The 23274-nt window shown below is 39.6% G+C and overlaps 1 protein-coding gene across 1 annotated transcript; it reads right to left on the bottom strand.

The window, feature by feature from the left end:
• Positions 1-8106: 8106 nt before the first annotated feature.
• st8sia1 (ST8 alpha-N-acetyl-neuraminide alpha-2,8-sialyltransferase 1) lies at positions 8107-21460 on the bottom strand. The gene is made up of 5 exons (XM_085386221.1): positions 20659-21460; positions 19846-19990; positions 14195-14304; positions 10209-10301; positions 8107-8697 (listed from the first exon to the last, which is right to left on the bottom strand). The coding sequence occupies exons 1-5, from the start codon at positions 20835-20837 to the stop codon at positions 8217-8219; spliced, it is 1008 nt and encodes a 335-aa protein (XP_085242347.1). The 5' UTR covers positions 20838-21460; the 3' UTR covers positions 8107-8216.
• Positions 21461-23274: the final 1814 nt, after the last annotated feature.

Genomic DNA, 23274 nt, shown 5'->3' with positions numbered 1-23274 from the left:
CAAGTAAGCAATTACTCGCAATTATTTACAGAAAATTGTGAGATTAATTAGTTATTTTTTTAAATCTATTGACAGCATAATATATATAGCAGCAAGGGGGCAGTTGCCGTCCTTCTACTCCTTTTTGAGTGTTAAATTATAATCATGGTTTTTCTTATGTTTGTTTCATGCTTTTCCTTGTTGTCATAGTATTTCAATATGTTAAAAAATAAAGCCACATTACTACAGATTACATTCCCTCTAACCTCCCTAAATAAATCTTCATCATTCTTAATAGGCTTTATCCTATTACCTCTCTTTTTATCAGACAAAGGGCCTTGAACATTAATACAGCACATATGAGGCTGAATGGTCCAGCAGGGGGCACGGGCCTGGGAGACAGTTGTGCAGCTTTTCCTGACACATTTTCTAAAAATTAATGGCCCGAAAAAATAAGCCATGCAGACTGTAGGCTGCAGCAAGCAGAAGGTGTCACTGATATATTCATAACAACTAAAGAAAATAAGCAAGTAAATTTCAGTGAAATTGTAAGATGAAAAGCCTTACATATGAGTATGAGCAGCCTGGGAAGTTTACATGAAACATGTTAGGTGCAGATTGAGTACGCGAAGGATGGGAAAAGGGAAAAATTTGCCCTTCTTAGTGTGTAGCTATAAAACACCACCATCAGCACCATTTCAACACTCATATTCTTAAAGAAAACCACAAAAAAATGCATATTCCTTTTTTTATTGGATTCCTTTATTCAACTTGTTTATTGATAAGTTGGATTCATTGTTTTTTCCCCCCTCTTAATTTATCTTTCACAATTTATTCCAGGTGGCAGATAAAACTGGTTCTAGTCCAACAGCAGTCCTGATTTATTTTACCATGCTGAGGCAGGAACATGTCATAACTTCAATGAGCGGATAAGGAGCAAGCCAGAGTAAAGCAAAATGCAACGCCTTCAATAAGGTTGAATTTCTTCATCTTTTTATATCAAATGTACTCAGTCAAGGCAGATAAGACACATGTACACGGCAATTAAAACAAAAAAAAAAAGCTTTGCATAACATTGAATATTTAAATGTGTAGAAAAGCTGTACTTTATGGACACATCTCAATCCAAACACAGGGGTGTGGGAAGGCAAACTGTATTTACACATGATTATTTCCGTTTCAATGATCTTTGACTAGTGTCTTTGAATTTTAAAGATTTCTTTTTAATACCCTCGGGGGTTGCATAAAAATGTCTTCCTATTTGAACTGAGGATGCAGATAGCAAAACAAAAACTCATATACACAGTGTCATTAACTTGTGCAGTTTCTTAGCGAAACTATTGATTAGATTGATCAGATCACAACTGGTTTAATTAGTGTACTAGCTGACCCACCTTACTATTCCCCTTACACACGAATGTGAAGATTTCACAAGCAACCTGAACTGCTCTGAGTCCTGATTTGCAGTACTAAACCCTCACTATGACAACAAAACACTGTTTTCCTAGCAGAAGATATCATTACCATGACGCCGTGGAACTGTATTACAGAACTAAGAGCTAATCATAGGTTTCACTTTGTCATCACATGGAGGTGTCTAATTTAAAAACACTGCAGATAAAGCATGTAACCTTTCTATTACAAGGGTGTTACCAGTGTGCACTGCAGCCACACATACTGGCGCTTGATGGGAAATGCTGGACGGAGACAGGAAAGAATATGCTAACAATACTGCTTTTGTGTTTATGCTGTGATGCTATATTTTAATTGCACTTTTTTCAAAAAACCTCAGAGAATGCTGTCTTTTGTTTGACATTTTAGGAAATATATATATCATTTGTGTCCTAAAGGTACAATCAGCAGCAAGTTACCTTAGCTTAGCAAAAACACGCAAGCAACCTTTGTCCAAATGCTACAAAGCTCATAGGCTAGGGCTATAAAATTGTATCTTTAATTTGTTTTCCATTTTTTTTAAGTACACAGATGACCAAAGATTAAATTTGAGTGTGAGTTGACTATTAGTGGATTTAGTTTAGTTACTTTAGTTGTTATTTCTGAGCTACAGTAAGTTAAGCTAATCTAAGATACATTTACAACTAGTGCTTCTTAGCTTGGGTTAGTAAAAACAGTAAAAAAAAAAAAGTTAAATTGGTTCTGTCAAGTCTATCTGTGAAGTGGTTTAATTGGCTCTTTGGTCTAACTGTTACAAAGCACTTTTAAAAAAAAATTTAGATTACTTTTTAAAACTTTTTCTTTAATGGTTATCTCTCTTACATTGTTTGTTGCAGAAACACCATTTTCACACCAAAGTGACTTCCTCTGTGTGAGGCAATTACTTGCAATTGCAATCTAGGAATTTGTTGCATTTTTTGAAGAAACACAGAAACAATAAAATTTTTAATACTAGGGGTTTAAAAAAAAAACAAAAAAACAAAACCCAAACACAGATCTGTAAAGTCACTTTTTGGGTCGGTTAACGTAAAAGAACATTACATATAAATATTATTATTAGCTGTTATTCTGACCACTAGCCATCTCTTGTGAGTAGTGCTAAGCAAAATTTAACAGATTTTTTCAGTTACACAGAATACAATCACAATGGTACATTTAAGTGCTGTGTTGGTCACTGACACAAGTGTAAGCAACTTGACAGCTGACATGTTGATTAAACATGATCCGACTGCTTGATTTATGTATGGGAAACCCAAAAGTACTTCTAGCGCTAATTAAGTTTCCAATCGCAATGTAAAGTTGCTCTTGTCTTCCTCTTTCTCACATACACATACTGATGGAAATTAGTCTACAGCATCAGACCCTGACAATGATTAACAGAAAGGCCAAGTGGGTGTTGGATTTTCAAAATAAAAGTCAGCTATGTCTTAACAGTAGACTAATATGCTTTAATATGTGTAATTTACAAAACAAAAGCCCTTAATTCTTTTATAAAATTAACAACACTGATAAATAAGAGTTTTAGAATAGAGTTTATCAAATTCATTGTGCCACATTTTAAAATTGGAAACCTATTTCATTAAAAAAACAACAAAAAAAAACTTTTTAGGATGCAAGTGTCATGCATTTTCTCCCTATAATGTTTTTACCCCCAACTTTCTGCAACAAGCAACAGACCAAGTCTAGTATTGTTGCTACTTCAGAAATTGCACAGTTTAGTTTTATCTTGGGTAGTTAAATGGGACAAGTTGTGATTTTGCCAGGGATATGTAGCTGTATGCTAAGCTACTAGTTACACTTTGCTGTAGATAAATATTTACTCCACAGAAACCAAGAAAATTTTTTAAATTATATTTCTCATAGATTTCTTACAATTAATGATGCAGTCCACTCAGTTTAGTGAAACAGGTGTTTTAGTACAGGGATAGCTAACTGGTTTTAGACCTGCAATTTTGCTAATGGACACATATTAACATTTACTTCACTTTCACAGACAAGTGCAGCTTTGCTTATTGTGTTTTCACTTGCTCAAATCACTCATAGTATCAAATGAAAACTTGCATCACAGCATAAAAAGTCTGGGTACCAAATGCACATAAGTATTCAAAGATCGTCATGCTTTCCTAAAGTTCAAATTATGTCACATATCATTCATTCACTACACTGGACAGGAAACACAACATGAAATAAAGGTGCAAATATGAAACATCCCAATAGAAAGTACAAGAAAGTAATAAATCACATACCTAGACCAGCGCTAATTTCAGCCAAATTCAAAGTCTTATAGAACAACAGATGTATTTTGACTAGACCTTTTTTTTTTCAAATTATAACATGGTCTAGCTATGTGTACAACTCATTTTAAGTTACATTTACATATCATCAGCCATTATTACATATCACATATCGTCCAACTGATCCAAATTTAGCCAAGAAAATCAAGATACATGATTAGCATTAGAAATATCCCTTGTTTAAATTATTATTTTCGCTTTATTTTATTCTACTGTATATAGTATATTATTTTATTCTATTCTGTACAGCTGTGTACTGTATTTATTCTTATTGTATTCTAATTTTTGCGTCATAACTTTTGCACTGTCCACTTCCTGCTGTGACAAAACAAATTTCCCACGTGTGGGACTAATAAAGGTTATCTTATCTTATCTTATCTTTAGTAGAGCATAAAGGCACTGGACCTTGTTCAGTGTATCAGAGTGGACAAGAACATAAAGCACAAACCTATGAACATAGTTCAACTTTGACTCAGAGGAATATAGTATTGTGGTACAATACTCCATGCACTTTCCAGTTAGTCATCCTTCGTTGCTAAATAACAGCATGTCATGATCACATTTATCACTCTCAAATAGCATTTACAGCATTTTTAAGAAACAGCTCTTTCAAAACAAGTACACCACTTTCAGTCTGCAAGGGCTGCAAGTCCACACAAACATATGCCGTGTTGGCTTGTGTGTCAGCAGGTTACTTTTCCCTTGTGCAAACAAAAAGAAAAAGAAACTATTCTAACAGGCTCAGTTATTCCTGTGCTACAATGTAAAATGACAATAACGGCATGAATAAATCACAAAACTTACCTCATAAGTTCAGGTAATGATAAAAAAAACAACAACACTGATTGAAATGTAATTTAGTGACAGGATTTTTCTGTCTCTTTCTGTCACGCCCTCACTCAATTCAACATCATGTATCAAAGAGACCACTGTTGGCACTTCACAAGTATAGTACAGTTACCAAGAGACGACTTCCAGCAGCCCCTCTGAAGAAATGCACTGGCTGTGCATTTTTCTTTTTCTTCTTTTGGTCTACGAGTTCTGCTAACAGTTGAAACATACCAAAGATTCAGTCATCGATGATTAGAGTCAAATAAAAGGTGAGGTACTTATGTGTGTGTGTTCATTTTGTCTAATTAGCATAGCAAATGTTCATTTTTGCTTATAGATGTTTTCCCCTTGACAATGAACCTTAAAAAAAGAATTGTCATAGTCCTGAAAAATCCCATTTGGCAAAGAAAACCATTTGAACACCAGGTTAAAATGCATCTTGGCTAAACATTCTAGGGAATATCGTACTTAAGACAACATTTCTAATGGCTTTTACTTTGAACTAAAGCTCTATTTGGCACCCCAGCGCTTGTTTAAAGGAAAGCAGAGAAAAATCCTTCTATAAACACAACTTTTAATCTTCTTTCTTCACCCCCCCCCCCGTGTGTATATTAGGGGTGCAACGATACACAAAATTCACGGTTCGGTTCGGTTCGATAGTTTGGTGTCACAGTTCGATATTTTTTCAATACAAAAAAATGTTCATGCTTTTTAATTTGTCATTTATTAAAATTATAAATATATATTTTAATTCAAAAGTACAGTTTTTAAATTTAATGTTGCTGAAACAACAAAATAATAATAATAAAAAAAACTATCTGATCGAGAAATCACTCATCTTTAGAAAATTCAATTCAATTCAATTCAATTTTATTTATATAGCGCCAAATCACAACAAAAGTCGCCTCAAGGCGCTTCATAGATACAGAGAAAAACCCAACAATCATATGACCCCCTATGAGCAAGCACTTTGGCGACAGTGGGAAGGAAAAACTCCCTTTTAACAGGAAGAAACCTCCGGCAGAACCAGGCTCAGGGAGGGGCGGCCATCTGCTGCAACCGGTTGGGGTGAGAGAAGGAAGACAGGATAAAGACATGCTGTGGAAGAGAGACAGAGGTTAATAACAGATATGATTCAATGCAGAGAGGTCTATTAATACATAGTGAGTGAGAAAGGTGACTGGAAAGGAAAAACTCAATGCATCATGGGAATCCCCCGGCAGCCTACATCTATTGCAGCATAACAAAGGGAGGATTCAGGGTCACCTGGTCCAGCCCTAACTATATGCTTTAGAAAAAAGGAAAGTTTTAAGCCTAATCTTAAAAGTAGAGATAGTGTCTGTCTCCCGAATCCAAACTGGAAGCTGGTTCCACAGAAGAGGGGCCTGAAAACTGAAGGCTCTCCCTCCCATTCTACTTTTAAATACTCTAGAGAGTTTATTACAGAGAAATGGCTCTTTCCAAAATAAAAGCTATACTATATGCTTCTTCTGGGCTATATTCTCAGCAGCATTTTAAATATATCAGGTCCCCATAAGGAGAATCACATGCTAACAGCTGTCTAAATGACTCGGGTAAAGTTTGTAGCATGCGTGCTTGTTGTTTTTGTCTGCTTCCACTTGTCTTTTCACTAGGATGATGTCGGCGTAAATGTGCAGTCATGTTTGTTGTGTTCCCACTAGTGCTGTCAGCGTTAATCTCGTTAAAATGACATTAACGTCATAACACGGCAAATCTCCGTTAACGTGTTACTGCAGATCGCCCGTGTGTGGGGCTGGACGGCGTCAACACGTTAACAAGCTAACTGTGCTAACGCACTAGTTCCCACAAATTGAGCATTGCGTGGCACATCTGACATACTGTTTTACTTTTGTCCATGACGCGCTTACCATCAGGGTCATACTTCACATGAAAACCAAGATAGTACCAAACGCCAGATCTGAATGAGCGTGAGGGAGCTTCAATTTCAGGTAGCGTTGAGGCGGTTGCCATGTTGCAACGAGCTTAGCTTCTGTCTTGCGCTGCGCTCAGTGGATCTGCACTCCACAGTGCAGCCTAGGCGGAGTAGTCGAACGCAGATCCACTGAGCGCTCAACACAGACAGCATCGGTGGCACGGTGGTTAGCACTGTTGCCGCACAGCAAGAAGGTCCTGAGTTCAATTCCACCATCAGGCCGGGGTCTTTCTGTGTGGAGTTTGCATGTTCTCCCCGTGTTTGCGTGCGTTCTCTCCGGGTACTCCGGCTTCCTCCCACCATCCAAAGACATGCAGCTTGTGAGGATAGGTTAATTGGATAATCCAAATTGCCACTAGGTGTGAATGTGCGAGTGAATGTGAGTGTGAATGGTTGTCTGTCCCTATGTGTTAGCCCTGCGACAGACTGGCGACCTGTCCAGCGTGTACCCCGCCTTTCGCCCTATGACAGCTGGGATAGGCTCCAGCGCCCCCCGCGACCCTGAAAACGATAAGTGGAAGCGAATGGATGGATGGATGTATTGTTTGATACATATGCGTACTGAACCAAAAGCACTGTATCGAACGGTTCAATATCGATATGAGTATCGTTGCACCCCTAGTGTGTGTGTGACTTCTAGTTTTTTCCCATGTTCCCCTTGGTCCTGTTCTAGAAGACAGATTCATCAAACACTGAGTCTAACTGATTAAATAAAAGATGGGAAACTCCGTTCTTGGCTCTAGAAAGGATGATAACACTTAGTTCAGTCAACTCGGAGCATGTTCACCCTGAGTTAGGCATGTATGTGAGTGGTGGAAAAAAAAGCCCTCCTTGATCAAGCTAATGATACCATGATCTATCCTGGCAACAGGGACATAAACAGCAGAGCACCTATTTTAATCCAGCGTACTCTGAAGTATGAATATGTATCAAGAGTCATCTTATTCACCTCAGCACTCAATTGAGTTTTCGTTATTAGATAAAGCTTACATCCTTAGCAGCAACAAGCTAAAAGATGTAGCTTGACGAGGATAAAATGCAGATGACAGCAAGTGAAGCTAAGACGGAAACTGAATTTGGTAATCTTCAGTGGAAGAGAGGTCCAGGTTCAAACGTAAAATTTTTAGACTATTTAAAATCTTGGCCGATGGCTTTTAATGACTCAACTTCAAAGTTTACCTTTTTTCCCTTCCTCTATTAAATTTAGCTTCTATTCAAGTTACTAGGAACTACCATTATCTCTAGTCTTTTAGTCTTATTTGTCCCCCTTTCCGCCCTCCACTTCTTTTATTCTTGATTAACAAAGTCCCAGAGGGGAATGTGCTCCAGCTGCCCCTTCTGTCAGTTACACACAGTCAGTGCACAAAATCCATCCCCCAACCATCCACTCCCATACTTTCACATGTATTAGTCCCAGATGATGCTTTCCATACAGACACTCAACCATGCACACATACACAATTTCAGAAACACAGGTAGATATGGCTAGTTTCAGGAATGTGTAAATATGTTATGCTGTGTGAGTGCGTGCCTGCATGTGTCACTGTGTTCCTTTTTCCCTAGTGTGGCTCATATGGGTGGAGGACATTCTCATAGTAATTAGGGATCAGCTGGGCTAGGGTGGGGGTGGGGATTGGGGGTTTACAGCAGGAATGCGTAGGGAGACAGATGGAGCTGTGTGCAATCGCTTCACTTTTCAAGGTGCTCTAACTTCCTCCTTCCTGAGGGGCGCAACGTCCCACCCTCACACGAAGCGTGCCGCTTTTGTGCAGATGCCAAAGCTGGACAAACTCCTCAGGCATGGCATGGAACCATTTATAGGGCAGGATGTTGTCGTAGTAATGGTGGCTGACCGGTCGCTGATCCAGGTCGACGGAAAACGGCCAGAAGCCGTAGGTTGTGACTTCCTCACACAGTCCTAGGGCTAAGCTCACCAGGAAGAGCCCTGTGGATAGGCGCCTGGCGTGCACACCGTGGGATTTCCAAAATTTACCCACTGTGCGTAGGAATTCAGGGTTGGCAAAAAGCATGGTGAGGTTGGAGGAGGAATCTGCCAGTGTGTAATATGCCCGCAGTGATGGGTCTGTGCCAGGCCTCATGGAAAACGCAGGCATGTAGATGTAGCTCGAGCCATAGACCTTCATACTATCCACAAAATATTTTCTTGACCACAGAAGGCTCTGAAATCTGAGTAAGAGAGAAAGATAGATAAAAAGATGACTGCATAACTGTATACTTTAGAGTGATCGCTAACCTGGTGACTTCTCTCCAAACTAAAGATTGCTTTCTTCAGTTGCTTTCTCTTTCTGCCAGTTGTTAAAGGAAATGACCTTGCTATGCTGGTGCAATAAATCTATAAACTACAATGGCCTATTAGACTAACACTCGTGACCACTTTTCAGCAATTTAACATTTAACAAACATTTAACAGCTTCGAGTAAACAGACAATGTGACAAAGAAAAGAAAAGGCTTTGTATTACTACTGCTATTACAAGTTATTATTTATTATGATGTCTTTTATGTTTCTTTAAACCCTGATTACAATGCCTAGTGTTGCTTCTGCAAATATTCTACTTATTGTTTAGTAGCTCTGGGCTGAGTTGTTCTTGTCTTATGCATATTACAGCTATAATTTGTGTCTTCTGCAAAACCCATATGTAAACTCTTGCATATCTCATGCCTTCACATTCATTCCACAACTCAGTCCATTAGTCTTTTCCATCTGTCTGTGCCTGTGTCCTCAGACGGATGCTTTCCTGCCCCCATCTACAATCTGTGTGATGATCCAAGATGGCGGTGCGGAAAACAGTGTTCCTGTCTTTGTTTTGCTCTTTTTCTTGTTTTTCACAACACTGATATAGTCGTGAGCTCCTTCTCAAAATAAGAGAAGCAAATCCACTAACTTTTTAATCACAGAAGAGCTACGAACCACACTGACGAACTGCAGCTTCGGAGGCATCTACCATCGGCGACCCCTGCTACTACACCTTGCCCACAGTGGAAACGTCGGGGCATCTACCATTAGCAACCCCTGCTAGCAAGACCTCACCTACAGTGGAAACGTCTCAGGCGGTGCGAGAGGAGACAAAAGAGGGGTAAGGGCTGAGGCATCCGGAGCAGGCTAGCGGCTAATCCACACAAACCCGCTATTCCCACTATTGCACTGTTCAACATGCGCTCCCTGGACAACAGGCTGGATCATGTACACTTACTTCGGTCCACCTTGAAGTCAGTGAGAGAGTGTTGTGTCTTCGTCTTTGTGGAAACTTGGCTTAACAATAACATTCCCGACAGCGCCATTCAACTCAACCGGCTAACATGCTTTCCAACCCCCCCCCCCCCCCCCCCAAACATACAAACTCTGACCCACCACCATTGCCATTTCACTGACTGCCCCACACGAACTTGCCCACAATCACTATGATTGTCTTGGACACTGCTGTTTAAATAATTGTATAGTATTGTATTGTGTTTTACATAAGACTTTTATTTTATTTTATTTTATTATTATTATTTTTCCTTTTTTGTCTTTATATTTTTAGCGTACACTGAGGGCCATGGGAGCAAATTCCTGTGTAAGACTGTACATATGGTCTTTGACAATAAAGCTGACTTTGACTTTGAGTGTTTCTGGTCAAGTGACAAATGTACATTTGCTTAGTGTTTGCGACAGTGGTGCAGTTTCCAACTTGTTTACCTTTTCTCTATGATGCTTGGGTTGGCTGTAACCAGATGTGTCTTTGTGCCCACATCCTCCGCATATTCCTTTGAGATCGGTGGAAGGTTACACCTAAATAAACAGAACAAACACGAGTCTGAGTTTTCAGTTGGACAACGGCAGATCAACTCTGAACATGTTTAGCCCAAGTTAAGTGCATGCGTGAGTAGAGAAAGAAAACCATCATTAATGGAGCTCTAATACTGAGATTCACCATAGCAACAGGTAAATAAAGAGCAGAGCATCCATTTTAATCCAGTGGACCGAGGAATAACAATGTGGTCACTATAGGCTATGAGATTTTTTTTAATAAACAGGAAGGGAAAAAGGAGTCATTTCAAATTGCTTGATCCGCTCATGATCACAGACACTATACTTTCTGTGGTCACCTATTACCAAACTTAATTTTTTAGAGAGTCACTTTGACTACGTTCACACTGCAGGCGAAAGCGCATCAAATCTGACCTTTTTGACCCTATGCGACCCATATCCGATTATGATATGACAGTTTGAAAAGAAAAAATCAGATATTTTCAAATCTGACCTAGGTCACTTTCGTATGTGGTACTGAATCCAATAAATTTCTGATGTTTTAGAAAGCGACTGCTGTTTGAATGGTCATGTCGCATTAAATCTGAATGTCAGACACTATATGTTTACATAATTTAACGACTGCATCTCAGCCTGTGACCAACTGTCACCGTGAAATGTTCAGAACACAGGGTGTCTAGAGGCTGAATTTAACACTTACATATTTAGTTCTGTTTTAGATTCTTGAACTCAATTCGACTCGATTTATTTCACATATTCACCCCCAAGATCCCAACTGTGACAGCCTTATCTTTTTTAAATCAACGTGAATGATATCCAGTATGGCAAATGACAGATTGTTGATCAGTGTGTTATCTGCCGTAAGCTTTAAATAATGATTGCTAAAGTATATCAACATTTTTTCCAGAGAAATAAGTTAATGTTTCTGTGCTGTGCCCAGAGTCACAGAGTTAAATAAATGGAGACCAGTTTTTCCAGGTTTTTTCCTGAGTTGATAAGAAATGTACCATAATCACTGTCTTCGTTCTCACATTGACAACTGATTATAAAGCGGTGATGGTTAAGGGGGTAAAATAACAAATGTCTAAGTAGGATTTAAGCATGTGTAAAAACATAAACTTAATTCACTAAAATTTTTCGGACCAGAAGTCGCACTGGATTATAAGGCGCACTGTCGTTAAACGGGTCTGTTTTCATACATAAGGCGCACCAGATTATAAGGCACATTAAGCAAAACAAAACAGTCAGATAAGTCAAACTTTACTGAACTCATTCTTCTTGCTTCCTCCACTTCCGTACCATTGATTCATTAATGTTGAATTCTGTTGCAGCTGCTCCATGTTGTTGCAGTATATTAATGACTAACCTCATATTGTGGGTAGATTATCTCAGTTGTTCTCCTGACTGAAGTTTGGTCCGTTTAATGGTCCGTTTAATTTTTATCGAGTGGAAAAAAGTTAGCATTATGCTAACATAGCTGTATCACTAGCGATCACGTAGCACATCATTATATACCAGCTAGTGCAACTTCAGTAACCCTGCAAACATCACTGTTGTTTAGTTTTCTGTCTTCATTTATGTTGGAAGTGATAGCAGAGCTGTATGTTTTAATTTTTTCAGAAATCTCTCAGTCAGAACATGCTATATCATGTTTAGGTAGAAACTAGCGAGCTAACTTCCTGCTAACTTCTAACTCCATTAAATTTAATAAATTCCGTTTTCATGCCTGGATGTTAAACTCAATTCACACCTGGTAAAGCAGCAACGCTGATCATTTTATTATAAATGAACGAATTTAGACAGTTTTTAACTCTCAGTGATGCCGCAGTGTTCATTTGGCTCTGGGACCTGAAGCAGACGGAGGTTTGGACACAGATTACTCCGCAGGACTCCTGACTATCCATCAAGTGGAGCGGCTTTGTAGCTTACCAAAGTTGTACTAAAACATTTTTTGACAGATTTTTGAGTGCCGTGTACCACATAAAATCTGTTTGAGGCCAGTAAGCATAAGTAGAATTCATACATAAGGCGCACCAATTATAAGGCGCAGTGTTGATTTTTGAGAAAATGTAAGGATTTTAAGTGCGCTTTATAGTGCGGAAAATGTGGTAAATTAAATTAATTCACTCTGTTTATTCACTCTAGTATTATGCACTGTGACAGCAACTTAATGAGGAAGGAAATTTAGTCAGAGAGAAAGCGAGTTTATGGAAGAAAATGTCTGTTACTCTGGTAACTGGCTCAGACCTGACAGGACTTGCGGATAGGAAGAACAAAGTGAAGTGGAAATGACGAAGAAAGAAAGAGCAGAGCTGGAGCAGGAAGAGGCATAATGACAAAGAGATCATGATCAGTGTTGCCAATTCCTCAGTAAGGAAAATCGCTATTGGCTGTCCTAAAAGTCGCTAGAAGTCGCTAAAAGACGTCATCACCTAATTTGCATAATTGGTCATGCTAATCTAATTGTAACCTATGTTGTTGGAGAGAGAAATAACATCGTGGAAGAGATATAAAGTGAGTAAAAAACGTCCTAAATGCATTTAGAATTTATTTAGAACTATAAATTAAATTTCTTTTAGCAATTATTGTTTTTTTTTTATGTCACAATTCCAGCCCTGCTCCTTTACCCGGGCTTGGACCAGCAAAAGTGACCCGAAATTGGCACTCTGGGAGAGTTACTTTGTGTGTGTGTGTTTATAAGTAGTTTTAAACCTTGTGATCCACAAAACAGCATAAGAGTAAAAGAGTAAAAGAAGAACTGACTGCGTTACAGCACCCGCTGCTTGTTGAGAGTAAAATGTATGTGGCTGGTTTCTAGACACAGAAATAAAATGCAATTAGGTGGAACAGTGATGTTCATCTTCGCCACAGCAATCAAAACGGTGGGGCAACATGGTGGCTTCCACAAATCGGGGGACGCTCCTATTATTTTTAATGGACAGAAATCTAAGTTTATGCAAATACATGATTTGTTGGAAGATGTAATTGCACAATGGATCAATGAATATTTATGAGTAGAGTATTTTTTTTCTATTAATTAAACTCAAAAATGCTTACTGTACCTTTAAGTTAACTCTCTTTCTGGAAGAGAAAACTCAAAGCTAACAGACAGCTCAACAGACATACAGCTGTTACCTAAACCTTCTTCCTGGAATAGGGCCAACAGTCAAAGTAAATTTAGAAGGTGACTCAAAAGATAACCACTAACCACACAGACAAAAAACACATACTCAACATTATACAGAAAACCTAATTTAAACATAAGACAGAAACAGTTTCACTTCACTGTCGCTCAAAGCAAAAAAATGCTCTGTTGTGTTTTCTCGAGGCGGACAATCAGCTGTGCTTTGTGTTTAGACTGACACATACCTAGCCAGAATACGTCAGTTACCACGAATTAAAAGACGTTTGTGCAAATGCAGCTTGTATCAAGTGTTTATCCAGAAGTATTCACTATTTCCTGGCGCTCTCAAAGGTCATCCTTTAGTTGAAATGCATATGTCATGCATTTTTCTGCATGCACGAGGTCTGTTGACTGTTGATGGTACATTAGTTCTTCAACTTGAACTTCTACTGCCCTTATAACTGATGAAAATGTACCTTTCCCCCCCTGGTCTCCTCCTCAGTCTCAAGTCTTTGATTACTTTTTAAAAATGCCAAGACAATCAGCTTGTTTATAAAATACAATCGATAGTCCTAGTATAACACAACAGAAGATAAATATCTGACATACCCCATCAGATGTTTTTTTTCTGCTTAACCTCTTTTCTTTCTCATCCTCACTGTGGCCCATTTTTCTGTCTCTGTTCTTCCTTCTTTGTTGAAATCGACACCAGCTCTTATAATCACTGATGGTATCTAGCAGGTCTCTGGGGAACTGCTGATTCAAATTTGGAGTGTTTTTTGTTTCTTACCTCATAACAAAGTCGGCCTGGTCGATATCCCTGCCACACTTGCTGTGTCTGAGAATGCCGCCATTGCCCACCACCGCACACTTCTTCAGGGGAAGCTGCAAAGGGTTTTCCTGCACAGGAGACAACATTAAGCTTTGTTAGAATGCACACAGCCACTAGCTCCTAAACACATGATGTAACACCCCGGGCCTAGTGCTAATGTGCCTTTATAGCCCCCGGGTGCTGACCGACAAAACCAGCAAAGTGATAAGAAGAGTTGAGGCAGGCTGATGTAATAGAGATGGATCATACACAGTTTCTGTGTATTATCCAGGACTTTAAACGTGGCATGGTTGTTGGTGCAAGAGAATTTCAGAAACTGCTGATCTATGGAGATTTTTCCATACAACCACTGCATGACAGGAGTTCTCAGCGAAAATGCCTTGTTGATGCCAGAGATCCAACGATAATGGCCAGATTTTAAGCTGATATGACAGCAACAGTAACTCAATAATCACTTGTTACAACTACAGTATGCCAAAAAGCATCTCTATATGTACAGCACATTGAAACCAATAAACCATGAATTTCGCACCCCAGCCTCAACTCTTGCGGCCCAGTACCAAACAACCTGGGGGTTGGGGTCCGCTGCTTTACACAACATGCCTCATTCACTCATTCAGCCATTCACATAAGCACTTTTGTCTACGTCTAAGTGCTTTCTAACACGCACACTGTGATGACACACATATTCCTACTTTCTGATAAATGCATCACAGATCAAATTATGAATCAGTATCTTGGCATGCAGACTGGAGCAGCCAAGGATCACATCACCAATATTCCAGTTGATGGAGAGCACTGCTCTAACCTGTATATACCTTTCAACATTGCTGGTGCCTTTTCCAGGGAACCATTTCCACTAAAGCACCTCCATATCAACAGAGATGCAGACTTTTTAGGTGAGCGCTGACAATACACCTCACAGCCCCTCTCCTTTTTAATCTAGAGGATATGGTGTCCATGTCCCCCCCCCCAAAATTTCTACTTTAAAATCTTCCGTTTTCCACTTTACTGTAGTCCATTTGAAATAAACAACCAACAAGGAAGTGACAACAAAAATTACCAGTCACTACCAGTAATCAATTTTGATGCAGTGAATCATTATCTTACCATCACCACAGCTGAAAACTTATTAAGGACAGGATTAAAGCTGCTGCAGAAGACACTGAAACACCACCCAAAAGAAATGTCCTCTCTTTGTGCATTGACTGCATTTAACTCAAGGGAATGGATTAAGCGAGACAGTGGAAACAATTGTTCTCATTATTCCCCTCAGAGTGCACCCGCTTGAGGCACACACACACACACACACACACACACACACACACACACACACACACACACACACACACACGCGTATAGAGACGCAAACACAGACTCTTTGCCCTTAAGAGTCTCTTTTAGACCTTTAACAGCAAACCAAGAAGAGGACAGGAACCAGAAAAACAAGCTAAAGCTGTAAAGCTCTAAAGGAAGACACTTGTTTCTTTAGCAACAGCACCAACTACTTACATTAAACCAAATCTTTTACTAATACGTGGACATATCTTTTCTTTGGCTTGTTAAGTTGACCTGATTTATCCAACTGACTGAAAAGACAAATTTAACATGATATAAAAGAGAAAACATGTTTAAGTAGTTAGTGTTGGACTTCTGTTCTATTTTTTGGTGTTATAATGTGCATATAAGATTTTTCACTCAGTCAGTTGTGCTCCATACGCTGTCAAAGGTCTAGAGAAAAGGAAAGACATCACTAAGTAAACATAAAAAAAAGATTATAGGACTCTACTGCTCAGTTCACTGAGCTGTATGTATATATGCTCTGTTTCAGTCACTGAACTAACCAGCAATTAACTGTCAAAGCCCTAATTGGCACATTCCCTGGCACATGCCCAGATACTGTAGCTGCTGCCAGCTTGGTGCAGCGTGGCTGCTTGTCGGCATTCAGACCTGCAATCACAGCAATGGGAGTTGAGAAGAAGGGAGTGCTTGTGTGTTTGAATTTGAGCACAGTACATCCCACCAAACTATCAGTTGTCTTTTTACTGGGAACCATAACTAGCCACAATATAGGTTTAAGGAAGTGAAACGGTCCCCATAAAAATATGCAATGGACACAAGGACATGGCTCTAGAGAGGAGCAGGGAAATGAAAAGATGACACATAGAATATAAAGACCTAATCATAGTATTTAGTCAGAAAAACACACTTGGAATAAAAGAAATGTTGGGCAAAACAGTCACTATAGAGTCAGTTCACTTAAAAACACAAAACCCACCGTGTTACCTTATCGCACTGTTTTCTAATGGAAATAATGTTCAGCTCCACTGTTTACAGTGTTCTGAGCACTGTCTGCCACACATGTCGACTAACAAGTACATGAAGTGGAAAACTGGTTTAATATACATACATATACACAATATACATTGCAGAAAATGTCATAAACTACTCCATCATCTTTGCCTGTAATAAGACTCTAACACACTATCTGTACATCTAAAGAATATCAGCTGAAAACCTCATTTTAGATTTTTTTTTGCTCTCTTTGCATGTTGTGAGTTGCTGGTCTCCTATGTCCTGAAAAAAGAGCTTATTCAATGTGCAACAAGCAGATTTGCAGTTTTCATCGAAAGTGTTATCGACAAGTTTGAGGTGAGAAAAAAAGTTGCTAGGTTTGTGTCCCCTGTCCGGCCAGACCAAAGCTAAAGTATGATTTCAGCAGCTGTGTATTATTATTGAGTGACTTGGTATGAAGTGCATTACCACTGGCATTGGCACTGGTACTGAGAAACGTAGAGAAGGAAAATGGAGATCCAACAGTGGTTCTGCAGTGCATTATACATAAACATGCAGCAAATGCTCGACATGTAAACATACCACGTCTGTTCTCCTGAAATGTGTAAAAACACTGCCAATTCTGAGCATTTTGAGAACAAACTAAGGCACTGTATGTACTGCAATTTAAAGAAGTGCGTTGGCTCAGCAGGGGAAACGTGTTAAAAAGATTTTTTTAAGTTAAGAGCTGAAGTGATGTATTTCAAGCGTTTCATGGAAATTGGAAGACTGGATGTTCCTGAGATCAATGATCCAAAATGGATAATGGATTTGGCATTCCTTTTAGACATGACACAGGAGCTAAAAATCCTGAACCTAGATCTACAGGATCCCGGACAGCTCATCACAACAGCCTATGAGACTGAACTGTGTAAAACTCAGCGTTGTGGGGTTTTTTTTTGTAGTCTTCGAACACTACCGTGGGCCTCCAATGAAACGACCCCAGCTCATCTGAGACTGAGACTCCTGCTCTCAATGTAAGAAACAAAGCAACGCTCCCAGTATACTTAATTGAAAACGGGGCTGTTTTGGAAATCTCAAAACCAAGGTATATAGTTCCATTAGAATTAAAAAAAAATAAAAAATAAACAGTGATTTGGATTATAGCTGACACATCACCAAAACAAAAGGCGAGGTCTTGCAAACTGCTTGATTTGTCCAAAACACATACATTTATTTTGCCATCATCTAAAAAAAAAAAAGAAAACCAGCATATCTATATTTGAAAAACAGGACCCTGTCTTTCTGTGCCACTGTTGCTTAAGAAATCTTTCCTGTAATTGGTTGTGTAAACAGCTGCAGGTTCATCTCCACAAATGAAATCACAGTGCCAGATTTAATTTGGATAAAGCAATGTAGTCTGATTTTAGAGGATTATGTGGAGCAAAGATGCATAGATTCTGCTAAACAGGAAATAGGAGAGGTGAAGTATGCAATCTACTGCTATGCGCAGATGATATCTCTCTCTTTAGCTCAACATTTTCTTTTACATTTGCAAGTGATTTATCTGCAATGAAATCGCATTGTTGCAGCATGTAGTACAGTCAACTACTTGTGAACACAAATATCTAATCAGACAATCGCATGACAACAACTCATTGGTCAAACTAAATAGTGAAATAGGGTGACTTAAGTGTCTTTAAACATGGCATGGTTGTTGGTGTCAGAAAAGCTGGTTTGAGTAATTCACAATTGCTCATGTACTAAAGGTGGGAATCCCCAGAAACACTACGATACGATCACAATTCTTCCGGCACGATTTGATATCAATGTGGTTTTTATTTTGCAATTTGAAACCAGACCGTGAAGCATGTCAACACTATGGCAGGCTCAGAATTAGGCATAAACATGAAAGCATGAATTCATTCTGCTTGTAGCAACAAAATCACTTTAGGCTGGTTGTGGTGACGTAATGGTGTGAGGGACGTTTTATGGGCACGCTCTAGGCCCCCTTTGTATCAACTGAGGATAATTTACGGCCACACCCTACCCAAGTATTGTTGCTGGCCATGTCCATTCCTTTATGACTATAGTGTATCCATCTTCTAATAGCCGCTTTCAGCAGGATGAACCTTCTCACAAAGTTCAATAAAATACAATCTGGCTTCTTGAACATAACAATAAGTTCACTGTCCTGAAATATCCTCCACAGTCACCAGATCTCAATGCATCAGAGCACTCTGCACGTGGAGGACTGGATGAATCTCGTCATAGATGTGCAGCACATAAATATACAGCAACTGTGTGATACTGTCATGTCAATAAGGATGGAAATCTCTGATGAATGTTACCTGTACCGTGTTAAATATATTATACACAAATAATTAAGGCAGTTCACGCTAGTACTAACAAACTGTACCTAATAAAGTGTCCGGTGACAGTAAGTCTATGTTTAAACCAATAAATTAAATGCAAATGCAAACACACACAAGTGCCTAGGTTGGTCATTTTATTTAATTATTCACACTCACCTCCCCCTGTCCTTCATGAAAGAACATGCACAGCTCATGCCTGGAAATTAGGGTAAAATATTCATCACATGTACCAAGAAGGATATTTGACTGCAGATCTAAAGCCTCAGAGAAAGAACTCAATACGGTAAACACAGCAACAGTACTTACACCTATAGCTCCCCTTTCGTTGCTGTTTCTACTCATGAACACAAAAAACCCTCTTTCCTTTTTTCCTAAGTGAAAATAGAGCAAAGAAGAAAGACCTTGAAGCCGCGCCCCTTTCCAGTTTTAAGTAGTGTCGCAACAACACTGTCCTAGACTTAAGTGGAGAAAGAAAACCAGAACAAGACTTATATAGTTGAGTGTTATAAAAGGTCAGAGCAGGAGCCTTTTTAATGTTTAAAAAAAAGCTAAAAAGGAAATTGCAGGGAATAACTAACTGTATTATCTTTTTCAGCTTTCAAGTTGCCCCAAACCACTAATCCCGTCACATCTTCATATCGACTCCTGTCCACACTAAGAGCTGTAGACCTGTAATCCTCTCCCCTCCTCCATTATGGATCAGCTAGATTTCACACTAACACAGTCACCACAACACATCTGTAATGCACCGGGTAGGACAGAAATCAATTTTCAGTTATTTGGTCTCAGTCACATCTCAAAGACACAGCTGCCGGTCTTAATAACATGCATCTCTAGATGTGGGAAAGTCAAAACCCCACAATAAAACCCAGAGGAAGGACTCGTATGTGAACTGACCGTCACAGCAACTCACACAGCACTATTTTCTGAGAAACATAAGAGCGTTACTTATCAGTATACCTGTACAAAGAGAGAGTACGTGTTGTTGTTGACGGTGTGCGAGTAGTAAAACTCGCCATCGTACCACAGGACTTTGCCCACAGGGGAGTTCTCCTTGGTCACTGCAAACATCCGCTTCGGATCGCAGCATTCTGACAGCAGCTTCCTGTGGAGAAAGGAGGAAACACCAATTTTGGTGACTAAACTAAATTAGATACTTTAACTATATTACATCATTACATCAAGCTAATTTTAAACTGCCTTTCCCCCCCTCTGTTAATTCCCAAGAAGCAAGCAAATCTAAGTCATCAACCTATAAAAGGTCTTTATAGCTCCATTAAAAGAGAACCACAGAAACAACCCAGCTCCAAGTGAGCATCACATCCTCCAGCAGGCGTGCTCTTCAGGGGTCACTTTCTCTGATTACCCTGTAATCAGCTTTGCCTCTGAGAATGTTTAATAAGATATAAATAAAGCTGCTACTGTGTAACTAACACACTCACAGCTCTGTTTTTGCTTTGTCTGTGGTCATCTTTATGGCTGAGACACTACTGTAATACACTAGAATTACTCCCTTTAGAATTATGGTTTTGTTTGTCATAATTGTTGGTCTTAAATCACCAAAATATTAAAAGCATGTATTAATTACGAAATTGAAACTGAAATTAGAGGCCTATTTTTTCCTGGGAATCTGTTACATTCAGCAATAAGCCTTAAAATTATTATTAATCATTTCATCTTCTCTTGAAACACACTTAAATCCAAGGGGGGGGGCACACACTGCCAATCACAGCTTGAAGCTTATTAAAGGAAATTCAGAGCTCTGAGTCGAACCTGTACAAATCGATGCCGGTCTGGTTCTTCTGCCAGTCTTCCCCCTGCCTCAGCACCTCCTCCACTATTTCTTTATCGCTCGGCAGTCTGTAGACAGGGAAAACGTAAAACCAGCAAAGCACCAGCACGCACAGAGCGGCCCACGCCGACAATTTGGCGCGGTAGCATCGCAGAAACATCTTTCCCTTTTATTTTATTTTCCTTCTATCCCTCTCTTTTTTTTTTTCTTATCTGTTTCTCAAAACCACCAGCAGAGCGAAGCATGTGGTGTGAAACGCAGTCTTTTCAAAGCAGGTCTCTCTGTTCGTCCCGAATCCCCGTCTCATCCCGCAGACGCGGTGGGGGTATGAATGGAGGAGCAAGGTAGTCTGTTATCCAGTTGTTTGGCTCGAGCATCAGTTTGGAAATCCGTTTTTTTCTTGGCGAGGTTTTAACAGCGAGCAGCGTCTATCCCTGCAACGGCTGGCGCTGGGTCGCGGGGCTGTGGGGCAGCGTGTGTGGCTCTGCAGGAATCTGCTGTTCTGTTCTTGGTGCATCACCATCTCCATTACAGCGCGCGGTTCGTGAGGAGGCACGCGTGTTCCCTCCAAACCCCGCGTCCTGCTGCATCCCGATTCTGTATGTCCCACTCCTTTCCACCTGGATCTCTCTCGACCCCCACGACCACGATCACCGCGCGTTATCGCCCAGATCCTGGACTGGGGGTCTGCGGTGCAAGTTAACCAGCTAATTCCGACTCAGCTCCCCTCCACCTCCCCGTCTTTCTTCTATCGACACCGCCCCCTCCCTCACCTCTTTCCCCTCAGACAAAGTGCTTCTTGTGCAGTCGGAGGCGCATCAATGCCAATAGTACCTCGTGCGACAACGGAAAACGGCTTTCAAAATAAAAGCACACGCGATCCTTACGGCTCACGCTTGTCCACTTTTCCCCTGCACCTAGCAAGCTGAGAAGGACCTGAACACAATTTAGGTTTGAATTTTATTGAAATTATTTTATTAAAGTATCTGCTCTAACACAACATATAGATAAAATCATGGATAAATAGCTCTTCCAGCACGTCATGTTTATTTAGGGATAACCCAAACAGTAGATGTTATATAAGTTAATCACATAACCCTTTTTAATGGTTTTATGGCCTCTGTCGTTGTAATGCAACCTTTGCCCTTTAAAATGTTCCAACAAATCTTCTTACTGTTGGAGTGCCACGTTTCTCTCTCTACAAATCTACAAATATATAAAGCAAAATCAACTTTGGTTTAGTCCTGACTAAATATTTAACAGTATATTTACGCATGCCGCACTGTAGAGCATGCTGAGCAAAGGCTTTTGATGTTTTTATGTGCAAACATGCAACCGAGGAGCACATGGAATATTATAAGATTATAATGCTTCTAGGCGTGCAGTGCATTCTGCCAGACCATATAACACACTCACATAATGTCAATAAAAAAGGGGGAATAAATTCAAATCTTAAATTTGCAAATGTGTCGATAAAGCAGTGCCATAAAACACATGCCTTAGAGCATATTGTGTAATCTTGTATCTGTTATGATAGCAGTTACAGGTCTTAATCTGTTTTACATGAAAAATATGCTATTCTAATCCCATATAAGAAGGTGAAGCTGAAGGTACTGTCCTTTTAACACTAAAATGTTAGCTGTCAACCTTAATGTTAAACATTCTGGCTTAAAGAGCAGATAAACACATCAAAATCCAAAGAAGACTTCTTATCTCAAGGAGCTGGAACCTCAGCGGAGCGTGCGACTCCAAAGTTTGCTGTACGAAGTTTAACCATCAGCGCTTTCTTCTTTGGACTTGCCTTGAAACATTTTTCGATTATTAGGCACTATCTTGATGATTGATTTCATAAAGTAAAAGGCACAGCATCCACATGCTACTGTAATATCCACTGAAAGGCTTCTGCTAAGTAATTTAGATTCCTACTGTGACAAGTGACTGTTTATAATATTACCTTGTTAAGGTTCAAAATTGAGGAAGGAGAATACAAACCACCCATGGTCCAGGAGCTCTTGGTCAAACAATGATTTTAATGAATACACACGTGTGGGAAGACAACTCTGTATGCAGACAGCAAGTAGTCTTCAACTTAATCAAAGCATGAACAGATATTTTATACCGTCAGGGCTTGATTTAATGACGCCCCTTCAACGTCACAGATACATTTTATACATAGATCAAATCAAAACCACAATGACTTTTGACACCGTTTAAAAGAACAATTGTCTTCTATCTTCATAACAGGTGCTTCCTGTCACTGCCGGATGCTCGCTTGTCATCTTGACACCTCAGCAGCAGTTCTGCGACAAACTGCTCTTTTTGCAACCCCAAGCAAAACATGATTAAACTTTCACCTATAAATGATTCTCTAACTGAGTGTGTGTGTGTGTGTGTCTGTGTGCTAACCACAATTGCACCCTGTTTCTCCTCGCGACTAGCTCCTAACCTCTAACCAGACAGAGAGACAGAAGCCACTCTGATATGTAACAACTGAAACTATGTATGTGTCCTCTACTAAATAAATGTTTTAATCAAGAACCCCTACTAAAAGCTTAATACAAGAATATGAACATATAAAAGATATTAAAATGAACTGT

This window comes from Rhamphochromis longiceps, linkage group LG17 (genome assembly GCF_057381845.1).
Source record: "Rhamphochromis longiceps isolate RC_006_pf linkage group LG17, R_longiceps_female_GT1.1, whole genome shotgun sequence".
NCBI lineage: Eukaryota > Metazoa > Chordata > Actinopteri > Cichliformes > Cichlidae > Rhamphochromis > Rhamphochromis longiceps.
Note: the sequence above shows the minus strand (reverse complement) of the source record. Positions and strands in the feature narration are given on the sequence as shown.

Excerpts from the sequence above, each read along its gene's own strand:
- st8sia1 (XM_085386221.1), bottom strand. The coding sequence starts at position 20,837 with ATGTTTCTGCGATGCTACCGCGCCAAATTGTCGGCGTGGGCCGCTCTG. Across the intron at positions 19,991-20,658 it reads ACCGGCATCGATTTGTACAG|GAAGCTGCTGTCAGAATGCT; the intron begins GTTCGACTCAGA and ends CTTTCTCCACAG. Across the intron at positions 8,698-10,208 it reads CCAAGCATCATAGAGAAAAG|ATTTCAGAGCCTTCTGTGGT; the intron begins GTAAACAAGTTG and ends TCTCTTACTCAG.